Source organism: Podarcis muralis, chromosome 4 (genome assembly GCF_964188315.1).
Source record: "Podarcis muralis chromosome 4, rPodMur119.hap1.1, whole genome shotgun sequence".
In the NCBI taxonomy this organism is placed as follows: domain Eukaryota; kingdom Metazoa; phylum Chordata; class Lepidosauria; order Squamata; family Lacertidae; genus Podarcis; species Podarcis muralis.
This window is the reverse complement of record NC_135658.1, coordinates 21,197,216-21,210,698: the sequence shown is the minus strand read 5'-3', so window position 1 is coordinate 21,210,698 and position 13,483 is coordinate 21,197,216. Positions and strand designations below refer to the sequence as shown.

At 43.5% G+C, this 13,483-nt stretch overlaps 1 protein-coding gene across 1 annotated transcript; it reads left to right on the top strand.

Annotated features, from left to right (window-relative positions):
• The first annotated feature begins 2,355 nt into the window (after nucleotides 1–2,355).
• On the top strand, nucleotides 2,356–13,166 carry LOC114595665 (collagenase 3-like). Its single transcript, XM_028726166.2, has 10 exons — nucleotides 2,356–2,499; nucleotides 2,684–2,925; nucleotides 4,479–4,627; nucleotides 4,730–4,855; nucleotides 5,558–5,719; nucleotides 6,163–6,280; nucleotides 7,616–7,749; nucleotides 8,138–8,297; nucleotides 9,752–9,855; nucleotides 12,526–13,166. The coding sequence occupies exons 1-10, from the start codon at nucleotides 2,368–2,370 to the stop codon at nucleotides 12,624–12,626; spliced, it is 1,428 nt and encodes a 475-aa protein (XP_028581999.2). The 5' UTR covers nucleotides 2,356–2,367; the 3' UTR covers nucleotides 12,627–13,166.
• The last annotated feature ends 317 nt before the right edge of the window (nucleotides 13,167–13,483 follow it).

Below are 13,483 nucleotides of genomic sequence, written 5' to 3'. Positions count from 1 at the left end.
CAGCCTTCTTGATGGTCCAGCTCTCACTTCCATACATCACTACTCACTTTTGCATTGCTCATCCTCAAAAGGAGCACAGTTTTGTAAAAGAAAATAGCCAACACAAGGGAACTCAAACAAAATAACTTGAAGCACACACGCAAGCACATGATATCTTGGAAACTTTCCCATAGCGCAGTCACAAAATCAGTCCATGCTGTTATGCATTAAAGGTAAAGGTAAAGGTACCCCTGCCCGTACAGGCCAGTCTTGACAGACTCTAGGGTTTTGCGCCCATCTCACTCAAGAGGCCGGGGGCCAGCGCTGTCCGGAGACACTTCCGAGTCACGTGGCCAGCGTGATATCGCTGCTCTGGCGAGCCAGAGCCGCACACAGAAACGCCGTTTACCTTCCCGCTAGTAAGCGGTCCCTATTTATCTACTTGCACCCGGAGGTGCTTTCGAACTGCTAGGTTGGCAGACGCTGGGACCAAGCAACGGGAGCGCACCCCGCCGCGGGGATTCGAACCGCCGACCTTTCGATCGGCAAACCCTAGGTGCTGAGGCTTTTACCCACAGCGCCACCCGCGGCAGGCCTTAAATTTGTAATAGCTCAGGAAAGGGTCTCAGGATCCAACCCAGTCACACTGACATCTACCACCCTCTCTTCTGCCACCTCCTGAAGGTGTTTAACCAGTGCCACTTTTGAATGGGAGCCAAAAGTGCAATTAATAAAACAGCGAAACAAACAAATAAATTTGTAAAAATGTTATTCTGACTGTAAGGCAGAAGGTAAAGGTACGTGAAGAAGTCCTTTATTTTATCTGTCTTCAATCTTCAACATTCAGCTTCATTGAAAGTCCACGAGTTCTAATGTTATGAGAGAAAAGGAACCTTTTCTCTACCATTTCTCTACTTCTATCCAGTGCTAAAAGGGATGCAGGTGGCGCTGTGGTCTAAACCACTGAGCCTCTTGGGGCTTGCTGATTGGAAGGTTGGCGGTTTGAATCCCCGTGACGGGGTGAGCTCCCGTTGCTCTGCCCCAGCTCCTGCCAACCTAGCAGTTCGAAAGCATGCCACTAGTAAATAAATAAGTGCGGCGGGAAAGTAAACAGCGTTTCTATGCACTCTGGTTTCCGTCATGGTGTCCTGTTGCGCCAGAAGTGGTTTAGTCATGCTGACCACATGACCTGGAAAGCTTTCTGTGGACACACACCATTTCCCTCGGCCTGAAAGCAAGATGAGCGCCACAACCCCATAGTTGCCTTTGACTGGACTTAATCATCTAGGAGTCCTTTACCTTTTACCTTTTATCCAGTGCTATTTTTCAAAAAAAAGAGGTGCCGGAACTCACCATGAACACCTCCCTTGTTCTGTTATACAGTGGTACCTCAGATTACATGCACTTCAGGTTACATGCGCTTCAGGTTACATACGCTTCAGGTTACAGACTCCGCTAACCCAGAAATAGTGCTTCAGGTTAAGAACTTTGCTTCAGGATAAGAACAGAAATCGTGCTCCAGCGGCGTGGCGGCAGCAGGAGGCCTCCTTAGCTAAAGTGGTGCTTCAGGTTAAGAACAGTTTCAGGTTAAGCATGGATCTCCAGAACGAATTAAGTACTTAACCCGAGGTACCACTGTAATGGCAATGGCACCTGCCTGAGAGGTGCTGGAACCGAGTTCCTGTGAATTCTGATTGAAAAAAGCCCTGCTTCTGTCATGCCACTTTACTCTAAACTAAAATGTCCCAAACGCTGCAACTTTTCCTGCTAGTGAGGAGCCGCTCTATCCCCTGGATTATATAGGTTGTCCTTTTCTGAAAGGTTTTCCAGCTCTACAATATACGTTTTGAAGCAAGGCCACCGGTGCTGACTGAGAGGCTAGGGGCATTTGGAGTTTATGATCACACGAGAAAATCCCCGCGCACAGATGTGGATGTCAGAAATGTGGTGGAAAATCCTTTAAGCCAAGCTGCGGGCTCCCATATTGCTTGCAATGCAGTTGTCTTGAAAACAAAAGGGAAGAAGGATGGTTTCAAGAGAGAGAGACAGGTCAAATAAAGTTATTGCAACATAATCAAAAATGCCGTTTGCCCCACTCAACTCTTCCCACAGCACCTGGGAATATGCTGAGACTGTGTTTATGTGAAGTCATGGTTTCTGCACCACCAGTAGGTCAACAGATTCCTCAAACCAAGACTTCTTGGGAGGGAGGTGGTGGAGGAGGAGGAGGAGAAGAGCAGGGAAAGAGTCTTGCAAGCATGTTTATTTTACAGTCACTCGGAAGTTGTAACCTGTCTCTGAGAGATGATGAATCACCAGTGCAGCTCTATAAAAGCCAAAGCACGTTATAAGCTGAACTATCAGAGCTCCAAAACCTTGGCATTCATCATGAAGCATCCAAGCGCTGCAGCGGCCTTCTTTCTCTTGCTGGGCATATCATGGTGTTTGGCCCTGCCGATATCCATATCAGATGAAGACGACAGCGATGAATTCACAAGGGAGAAATTCGAGTTAGCAGAGGTATGACGTAGGACCTAGAATAGGCTCTGTTCTCTCTGTTGTCTTCTCTTCTATTAAAACTGAGATTCTGAGCTCTTCAGAGCAGAGGCTTGTCCTTTTTCCTTATGTGAGTCTGTAAAATTAATAAATACGTAGCAGTGAATTAGAAGTCTAATTGGTTCTCTCTCCCCCTCTTTCTTCCCAGCGCTATCTAAAGAGGCATTACAACCTCCAGTCCAACCCAGCTGGGATACAGAGGAAGGCGGGTGATACAGTCTCATCCAAACTTCGAGAAATGCAGGCGTTTTTTGGACTAGAAGTAACGGGCAAGCTCAACGAAGAGACGTACGAACTAATGCAACAGCCACGGTGCGGGGTTCCTGATATTGGGGAATACAACTTCTTCCCTCGAAAGCTGAAGTGGTCTCACACTAATATAACATACAGGTAATGACCCTGGCTCTGGGTCCAGATCCATTTGCGCTGATGCTTGACAGTATCTTCATGTGGCACAAGTGGTTAAGAGTGGTGGACTCGTAATCTGGTGAACCGGGTTCACTTCCCCGCTCCTCGACATGCAGCTGCTGAGTGACCTTGGGCTAGTCACACTTCTCTGAAGTCTCTCAGCCCCCCTCACCTCACAGAGTGTTTGTTGTGGGGGAGGAAGGGAAAGGAGAGTGTTAGCCACTTTAAGACTCCTTCAGGTAGTGATAAAGCGGGATATCAAATCCAAACTCCAAACCTCTGCCATGGTATTTTTTAGAGACTTTGGTTTGGCGCACTCGTCACTGAGTGCTCTGCAGGATCTCGGGGGGGTTGCTAATTCTGATCTGATATGTGAGACTTATAGCAGGAATGGGGAACCTGCGACCTTCAAGGTGCCGGTAAACTCTGGCTCCCATCAGCCCCAGCCAGCCTGGCCCATAGTCAGGGATGATGGGAATTGTAGTCCAATGCTACCTGCAGAGCCTCAGGTTTCCTATTCCTGGATTTTAGCCTACCATGGGGCTACAGCTAATCTCCTAAACAGAATATAAACTAATGTGGAAGTAAGGCCCATTGAAATCAGCTGAGTCAGTACGTAAAGGGTTTATTTTTGTAATATGTTTAATAGCATGACACTTTGCAACATGGAATCACAGAAACATAGAGGGTCGTCTGTTCTACCCCCTGCAGTGTGGAAATCCTGCTCACAGCCAACCCTGCATGGACTTGAACCACCAACCTCCTGGTTATAGCCAGATGCACTACATTTATTTATTTTTTTACAGCAGGGTTAGGCATTTAGCATGTATTTTGTGACATGAAGTCAACCAGGTGTACTGTTTTTGCAGACTAACAAGATGTGGAAGAAGGTTATGTGCAATGTTTGGAAATCTCATGCCATGTTTTACTGTCTCTAGATCATCAAAGCCTATAAGCTTTGAGTTCATTTAATTTGCCCCACACAATTTCCTTTCAATTTCCTTTTCCAAACAGTGGGTGAGGAATCAGATAAGAGAAGCACAGTACCTTTTGTGAATGAGATGCTCAGATGTATTTAATAAAAGCAGGAATGGAAGTAAAGTTTTAAATATCTAGCTGAACCAGCAATATGTCTGGCTTTATTTTTATTTTTTAATACCCTACCTTCTTAACATTGAAAGTTACACATTTAAATGCTTGTGTTCTAAGGCAAGTTGAAATAAACCTATTTTGAATTGGGCCCCTGTTTAAGTGGAATCAAAAGGCTTGAGGTACTATCATTATGTCTCGGTCATTGTCCTTTATCAGTACTTCCAAAAAAGAAGGTGAATTTATTATAACTCAGCAATAAAAACCACACATTCTCTAACAGGAAAGGGGCATATATCTGTATGCTTGCTATATTTGCTAAATTGGCAGTGGAGAGAGATGTGTAGCATTTGAAATATTGTGACAGGGGATGTTTTGCAACATGTTTTGAGTTTGCAGAGAACCATCTGAAGGTATTTGGAGTTTTTTTGTTGCGTTCCTCCTAGGATTCTAAATTACACCCCTGATCTGAAAAAGTCTGAAGTTGACAGAGCATTCAGGAAAGCGTTCAAGGTCTGGTCTGATGTGACGCCACTCAACTTTACTAGAATTCGCAATGGTACTGCTGATATCATGATTTCTTTTGGAAGGAAAGGTAACTAGAGTGAAATTGCTGTCTTAATGGCTGTGTTACTTGTTTGCTTGATTTGCAATTAAGCATGCTGATAATGTTCATTCCTGTTTCAAATATTTACAGAGCATGGTGATTTCTATCCCTTTGATGGACCTTCTGGGTTATTAGCTCATGCTTTCCCTCCTGGGCCAAATTTTGGAGGAGATGCTCATTTTGATGAAGACGAGCTGTGGTCAACAGATTCCAAAGGTAACGTATGCTTTGAAGATAATTTTTATTACCACTGTGTGGGTTGTTGGTTCTAAATAGCATCCGCTATTTATGTTTGACCAGTGAATTACTTAGCAAGCAGATTCTCCTGTCTTGTTTTGCTGCGTGATTCATAATTATTGAAATTAACAATTTCACAAATAGTAAATAATGACTGAACAGGTTGTTTTGAATATTGCTTCTTTTGCCATTCCTTACCCATATTGCCTGTGGCATACATCCTTAAGCAACACAGGCACTCTGAGGCTTCCATATTAACTTGGAAGTGTGCTTCACTGAATTCAGTGGAACTTACTCCCAAGCAAAGGTACATAGGAATCCAGCCCAAGGCTAAAGGGGGCTAAAGCAGAGCTGGGGAACATGTGACTCTCCAAATATTGCAGTCAGTTTGGCCAATGCCCAGTGATTCTGGGAGTTGTAGTCCTATAACATCTGAAGGGATGCAGATTCCACAACCCTGGACTAAACCAGGGATGTGCTACCTTGCTGTTCATTTAATTAACAGGTGACAAATACTATTTCTGTTCTCTCTGTAATGCAAAGAAAAGAGTAGTGAATGATATCAGGTGTAATATTTTAATACGTTGCAAAAGGAGGTATTAAACAAAAGAATCAGACTAAAGCAGCCTAGTGATACAAGCTTTGTAGCTTTCATAACAAGATGCACATGCTGTTTTCTAGGATATAATTTGTTTCTTGTGGCTGCCCACGAGTTTGGTCATTCGCTGGGACTTGAGCATTCCAGAGACCCAGGAGCTTTGATGTTTCCAATTTACACATACACGGGAAATAAAGGCTTATTGCTTCCAGATGATGACGTACAAGGGATCCAGATTCTATATGGTATGTCTGCATTTCCCCCCTGTTTTCTCCTTATGTGTACATATAATAATTCTGCAATGGAAGTTATGAGTAATAAATTTCCCTGTTGTTTCTGTTCGCCAGCCTGATGCGGCGAGATCTGCCACTGTATGACTTTACATTGCACATATAAAATCACAATTTTCTACGAGCATTCCATATATTAGATCCCATGAAATTTCAGATGTTAAAATAAGGGAAGGGCCATTGCTCAGTGATAGAGCTTCTGCTTTGCATACAGAAAGCCTCAGGTTCAATCCTCATTTCATGCAGGTAGAGCTGGGAGAGACTGAAATCCTGGGAAGCTGCTGCCAATCGGTGTGGAAATTCTAAGCTATATGAACCAATGAACCACAGCTCTGTGTTACTAAATACAGTCAACAGGTTTATACTTTCCTGCATAACACATGTACTTTTCTGGACAGGTGCAGGAGACCACGACCCCCATCCTGACCACCCCAAAACGCCTGAGAAATGTGATGCAAACTTGACCCTAGATGCTATCACGGAGCTTCGAGGAGAAATGGTGATCTTCAAGGACAGGTGTGGCACAACCGAAATACGTGCATCCATAAACTTTTTGTCTCGTGACAGAGCAGGCCTGTGCAACACCCAGTCAGATGCACTCTGCCAGCCACAGACATCCTCCAACATTGCAAAGGTTGAATAGGGCCACCTTTGTAAAAACAACAAAAACAACCCAATTCTCATCTTAAGGGTCATTTATTCATTCTATTATTTCCATGACTGCAGACAGTTCTGTAGGCATTGTACAAATAAAAAGAGAATAACAGCACTGCAGGGTAACCACAGTGAGGTTAAGAGACAACATACAAGCACTATTTTATTTTATTTTTGGTTTCGATTTTGTTTTGTTTTCTCTTGTTTTGATTTCTCTTCACTTTAATCCCTACTGAAAATTTTCAATAATATATATATAGAGAGAGAGAGAGAACGAGAACATACAAAGCCACATTTGAAAACAGTATAATATGTTGCAGTGAATAGCATACGACTGAATAGCCAAGCCCCAACATAAGTTCTGGGAAAAGAGGAAAGTCTGGTGGTGTTGGTGCAAGCTAGGGAGACCATTAATATCCAAGTACTCCTATTACCCAGTGCTGAAGCCATGGTGGCTGTGCTCTACCTCCACTGCCAGAGAGTGTATGCCAGTTGCTGAGGAAAACAAGTGAGGAGAGCACTGTTGCACTTAAGTCCTGCTTGGAGGCATCTCAGAGACATCTGTGGTTGACCACTGTGAGAGCAAAATGCTGAACTAGATGGGTCATTGGCCTGTTCTAGCAGGATGAATCTGGTTCTCCTGTGGTACTGACATTTATTAGAAGGCCCTATTCCCCTCACAGAGCTACAGTTTCCAGAATGGTTTAACAATTCCTCTTCACAGGTAACAGTAGCTCCATGAGATGAGTAGGGTCTCCTAACAACCACCCTTAATAGTGCCCATGATTCTTTGGGGGTAGCCATGACTGTTTAACGTTTTATGATACTACTTTAAATGTAGTAGTCCTTATTAGTGGGAGTCCTTATTAGTGGGCTGCATTTGCCTTGGTGCCTCACAAATTACTTTGCAACAAGGAATGTTGTGAAGACCTGCTCCAAAACACTGAAGATGAGCCTGATTAGTGAATCTGTTAACACAAGCTCTTGGGAATAGCTTCCAGGCAAGAAACATGCTTTGTACCTTGAATGATTGACTTTAGAATTACTCGTCGGCTATTATATTTGTATATTATTTGTGTTGTCTGAGAACTGGCTCCAGCAAATTAATTTCTGGAGCACTTTAAGGACTATTCAACATCTTTAACCTCAGTAAAAATGCTAGCCTACCATGTTAGAACATCTCTCTTCCTATCATAGGTTCTTCTGGCGCCTACATCCTCAGATGGTTGAGGCGGATTTGGTACAAATTAAGTCGTTTTGGCCAGAGATCCCAAGCAAGATTGACGCGGCTTATGAGCATCCTACCAACGACCATGTGCTGCTTTTCAGGGGTAGGTCTTCTGCAGAAATCTCTCTGCCTGATCCTCAAGACTTTTCTCACACCCCCCCCACCGGCCATGCCCCTTACTGCCCCTGCTTTGCAGCCTCAGTGAGAGGGACATGGGAGTCTGTGCAGAAACAAGTCTATTTGTTGTTCTTTCCTCCAGCCCCACCCACCTCTGGCTGGGGCCCCCAGAAGTTTTCTCAGAAAGGAATGCCACCGACAAGGCTGTATAATTGTGTGGTTGTACCAATCCCACCCATCCTAACTTCATTTCAGTGAATTAAATCTGTTTAATTTTTACAGAAGGGGAACTGAGGGTGAGACATCAACATGCCTAAGGCTATATGACAATCACATGGTTGAATCCTAATACATTAATTCATACTTATCCGCAGGGAAGAAAGTCTGGGCTTTGAATGCCTATGACATAGTAGAGGGCTACCCTAAAAAGATTTATGAATTGGGCTTTCCAAGATCTGTGAAGGGAGTCGATGCTGCTGTCCACATCAAAGACACTGGCAAGACTCTCTTTTTCGCTGGAGAAAAATACTGGAGGTATGTTGAAAATTCTTATCTTCCCCATAGTTTCTCTCTCATTCTTTCCCACTATTCCAATGATGTAAGAACCACATTTTGCATATTGTACCAAACAACTTTTTGTCATTGGTTTGGCTCCTCCAAATATAGAAATATGGGGCCAGGGGCCATGGTATTAACTCAATGGCATTTTCTGCATTCTGTCACTCTTAAAGCCCACAACAATGAGTCCTTGAGATAAGCTGATGAGGCCTATTCTACAGACTTACATTTCAATGTACTCATGTGTTTGACCATGTGCCCTCCATATGTTGCTGGACTCCAGCTCCCATGAGCCCAAGCCAGCATGGTTCGTGGTAAGGGATGATGGGAGTTGAAGTCCAACAGTAATTGGAGGCACCACATTGAGTAGCGCTGTGGTAGACCAATGGGCGAACAAGGGAGGACCCACACTGAGGGAACACTCAGGCAGCACTTTCCCCCCACTTTCACCACATTTCCTTACCCATTGTTTCCATGTTTTATGTGATTTTTCACATTAGGTAAAAGCCACTTCTGAAAAACTAGCAGAGCCTAGTGGGCATTTAGCACTCATTTCCAGGATATTTGCTTCTAGGGGAAAATCCGTTTGCATCCCCGTTAACCCAGATAACCATAGTTTTTCATTTTAATTTCACATGACAAAATTTGGGGCAGTATTCCAGCATATGGTCCTTTCCCAGCATTTAAAATTTAGCACGGCGTGGAGGTATATTGATCGCGATCCATAACGGAGCAAGTAGTGCCGTGTGAAACTAACATCAGAACCCAGAATTGAAGCCCTAGCATTATGGTCAGGAAAACTAACACAATTATCCCCACGTAGGAATGCGCCATTAGTAGTTGCATCCTTGATATTGCACATACTAGCTAGCTTGAGCTCCTGGCATCCGCACTACGTAACATTTCTGAATAGGGTAGAATAATGTTCTTCAACCTTGGGCCCCCAGATGTTGTGTGACCACAACTCCTATCATCCCCAGCCAACTTAGTCACAGGTGATGGATGGTGGGAGTTGGCCCAGTAACACTTGGGAACCCAAGGATGAAGACCCCTGGGGTTGGCCATGTGTCTCCTACCTGTTCTGGAGTGTGAGGTATTGTGGGGAAGAATTCTCTTGCAAAGCAGCACCTGCTTCAAGGAACTTCCCTCCATTTAATGTTCAATATTGTATAGAGATAGATGATGTGCCCTCAGCCATTTTCAGTATATGCTTCTGTTCTAGCAAGAATTTATAGGTTGCTGCTAGAAATGCTGACCCTTTTTGTATCCTGTCTTTTTAGTTCTATGGTATCATTTATTGGTCTGGATTTTAGACTTTTTATGTTTGTGTTTTGTCATCAGCTGCATTGAATTGGAACAGAATTGCAATGCATAATGCTATGCATAAATAAAACACTTGCTTATTTACTTTATTTCCCCCTCAAATGAAGTTATGACGAACAGAACCAAGTTATGGAGAAAGGCTACCCTAGATATATTGAGGAGGATTTCCCCGGGATTGGTCACCGAGTGGATGCAGCTTATGAGAAGAATGGTATGCATTTTATTTGTGTTGACACCTGGCATTTTGGGGTGGAAAACCAGGGTCCCAGATTGACCCATTCCAGATGCCTGCTTTGGGGGAACCTTCAGGGTTTTTTCTGGCCCAGTGCTCCAAACCGTGCCAGACAGCCTTGTCTAGCCACCATTTTAATTTCTCACAATACAGTGGTACCTTGGAAGTCGAACAGAATCCATTCCAGAAGTCCATTCAACTTCCAAAACATTCGAAAACCAAAGCATGGCTTCTTATTGGCTGCAGGAAGCTTCTGCAGCCAATCAGAAGCCGCGGAAGCCCGGTCAGATGTTCAGCTTCCAAAAACAGTTCACAAACTAGAACAGTCACTTCTGGGTTTGTGATGTTCGGGAGACAAAATGTTTGAGAACTAAGCTGTTCGAAAACCAAGGTATGACTGTACTGACGTAGGGTTGCTCTGGGAGGTTGTGGAAATTAAAGTGATAGCTAGTCAAAGAAACATGGGAAGCTGCCTCATGCAGAATCAGGCCATTGGTCTATCCAGCTCAGTATTGGTCAAGTTCACACTGTATACCCAGGGCCGGATTTAGGTTTGATAAGGCCCTAAGCGACTGAAGGTAATGGGGCCCTTTATATGTCCAGCTGTCCTTTCTTAACAACAAATTGTCACTGTTTTTTTTGTGTTGAATATATGCTATATGGTAATTTATGGACCTAATAGGTATCTAAAGCCATTTGCACATAACAAAATATGTATTTTATCAAAGTAATTGTTGAGAAGTCCATGCAGAATGCAAAGTCCATGCAGAATGTAGGCACCCTATATATAGAAATGAGCAAACCAGTGATATTTTAGGGAGCAGGCTAGCAGGAGGGGCCCATTACTTACATCACAGGAGCCTACACAACACATAACACTGTTGCTGTATGTAGGTTTTATTTTATTTGTTTTTTTTACCTTATATTTTGGATATGTACATCCAGCTTTTTTCCTTTAATTTTTTTTGGGGGGGCCCCAAGAGAGTTATTTTTTTTGGGGGGGGCCCCCTGAGCTATAGCTTGTTTAAGTTATACATAAATCCGGCATTCCACATACCTCTAAAGTACTACAATACCACTTTAAGGACAAATGCTTTCCCCAAAATTATTCCAGGAGCTGAACTTTGTCAAAGGTGCTGAGAGTTGCGAGCCGACCCCTATTTCCCCTCACAGAGCTACAGTTCTCAGAGTTCCCAGTGAAGAGAGATTTAATGCTAAACCTCTCTCAGAACTGTAATTCTGTGAGGGGAACAGGGATCTCCCAACAACTCACAGCGCCCTTAACAAACTACAGCTCCCAGAATCATTTGGGCGGCAGCGGGGGAGCCATTACACTTGGCACCCGGTTTGGGGTCTCCGAAGTTTCATCACAAAGTGTTATTGTGGACACTTAGATTGCAAAAAGGCAAGAGTGGGCATAGAGCTGAATAAAATGTACATATGTTAATGTATATGTATATATTAAAATTTAGAAATAGTTATGATGACGACATCTTGCTGTCAGCAGGTGCCTTGTGAGCGTGCTCAGTCTGCAAGCCAGGTGTGCCCAGGTCTTCCTCTCCTCATCCCCCATTTTACTGCCTATAATAATAATTTATTATTTAGACCCCACCCATCTGGCTGGGTTTCCCCAGCCACTCTGGGCGGCTTCCAACAGAATATTCAAATACAATAGTCTATTAAACATTAAATGCTTCCCTAAACAGGGCTGCCTTCAGATGTCTTCTAAAAGTCTGGTAGTTGTTTTTCTCTTTGACATCTGGTGGGAGGGCGTTCCACAGGGCTGGTGCCACTACCGAGAAGGCCCTCTATTTGTGCATCTATTTGTGAGGCATGCAGCGTACTAATTGAAGTTGAGCGATTTAATCTTGGCCATAACAGTGAGTCTTCGTTTGTGGCTCCTGGAGTGCAGGGGAGCATTAAATAAACTTCCTATAGATGGTTGATAGTAAAGGGAAACCTTCCAAGCCCTTGCTTCCCAATGTGGGGCACAGGCCCCACAGGGGGGCAATTTGATTTTTTGGGGGGGAGGGGGCAATTCGAGAATGAGTTATTAACAGTGAATTGCCTTTTAGGCTTCCTCCACGTGAATAGGAGTTAACTTTCTGAATAATAAGAATTATATGTCACTGTGGGTGGACATCAGGATTTTAGAGATGCTTAGGTGGGGCATGGCCAAAAAAAGTGTTGATGGGCAACATCAAGGTACCTGCCGCTCTCTCTCCTAAGGGTTCCTTATCATTAAAACCAACTTGAACACAACAGCCCTTCAAACAGAGGATATCTTCAAAGAAAATATTGTATTCCAAACAGAACTGCTCCCTGTAAAGTGGGACCTTACAGTTGTACATGCCTGCCTCACAATGCAATCCTCAACTTGTCTGCTCATAAGTAAATCATATTCGATTCAGTGGGGTTTGTTGGCATCCATCTAGAGAGACAATGGAGTTTGCCTCTCAGGGTGAATTCAATCCGAGACTCGGAGTGCAGCCTTAATCAACAAATTGCTTTGTGAGCGGGAGCGGGGGGAGCGAGGGGGGCGGGGAATGCTTTTTTATTTACTGCTTTTAAAAAGAAGTAACATAAACCAAAAGAAATAGCAGCAACATGAAGCAGGAATCTTATCTGAATGGTTTCCTTCTTCTGCAGGTTACATATATTTTTTCAATGGACCGCTGCAGTTCGAATTCAACATCTGGAGTGAAAGAATTATGCGGGTCTTGACCACCACCTCCATTTTCTGGTGCTGATTGCTCTGGATCAGGTTCTGAACTGTGGGGAAAATGCATTCCATGAAAAATTATACTGCAGATGTTTGGTTTTATATGTGTATGTGTGTGAGAGAGAGTGTGAGTAAGGTAAGGTAAAGTAAAGGTAAAGGACCCCTGGACTGTTAAGTCCAGTCAAAGAAGACTATGGGGTGTGGCACTCATATTGCTTTTCAGGCTGAGGTGAGTGGGCTCAGCTACATTAGTCAAAAAAACAATGATTTGAATGCATTATAAACATGCAACACCAGATGGCGCCAGAGAGTGGAATTTTCCCCCTACTGATTTTCCATAGGTTTTTTTCCCCTTTTGTTATAACAATCTAATTTCTGTCTTATTTATAGCAGGTTTTTTCCCCTGTGTGTGGATCCATTTAGTGAGTGTGAGAGTCTTTGTCAGCCAGTCAGCTTGATTCTGTGAACAAGCTCTTTGCCATTCTTCCTTTGACTTTTTTTGTGTGTATATGAGGCTGTATAGCACTACGTCCATCAGTCTGGAACTGAAATAAAAAATGTTTTTCAATGACAGCATTCATATCTTGTGGGACATTACAGTTCATAAAAGATGACAGAAGAAGCAGGCAACATTCCAGTTATGTGCTGATCGAAAAACTGGCCATGTAGAATTATACTACTCGAGAACTCAAAGTGAACAAGCAACTTACTGTTTGTTTATTTGTGGCATTTGCATCTTGCCCTTAAGTCAAACAGGCTCTCAAAGCAGCTTGCCAAAAATCAGTATTTAGATGGTCCCTGGACTCAAGCTTACGAAATATAAAAAGACGCAGCACATAAGGAAAAGGGAATGGGCGGGAGGAGGGAAGAGCAAGCTCAGGTACG

Excerpts from the sequence above, each read along its gene's own strand:
- LOC114595665 (XM_028726166.2), top strand. The coding sequence starts at position 2,368 with ATGAAGCATCCAAGCGCTGCAGCGGCCTTCTTTCTCTTGCTGGGCATA. Across the intron at positions 2,926-4,478 it reads CACACTAATATAACATACAG|GATTCTAAATTACACCCCTG; the intron begins GTAATGACCCTG and ends CGTTCCTCCTAG. Across the intron at positions 7,750-8,137 it reads CCATGTGCTGCTTTTCAGGG|GGAAGAAAGTCTGGGCTTTG; the intron begins GTAGGTCTTCTG and ends ACTTATCCGCAG.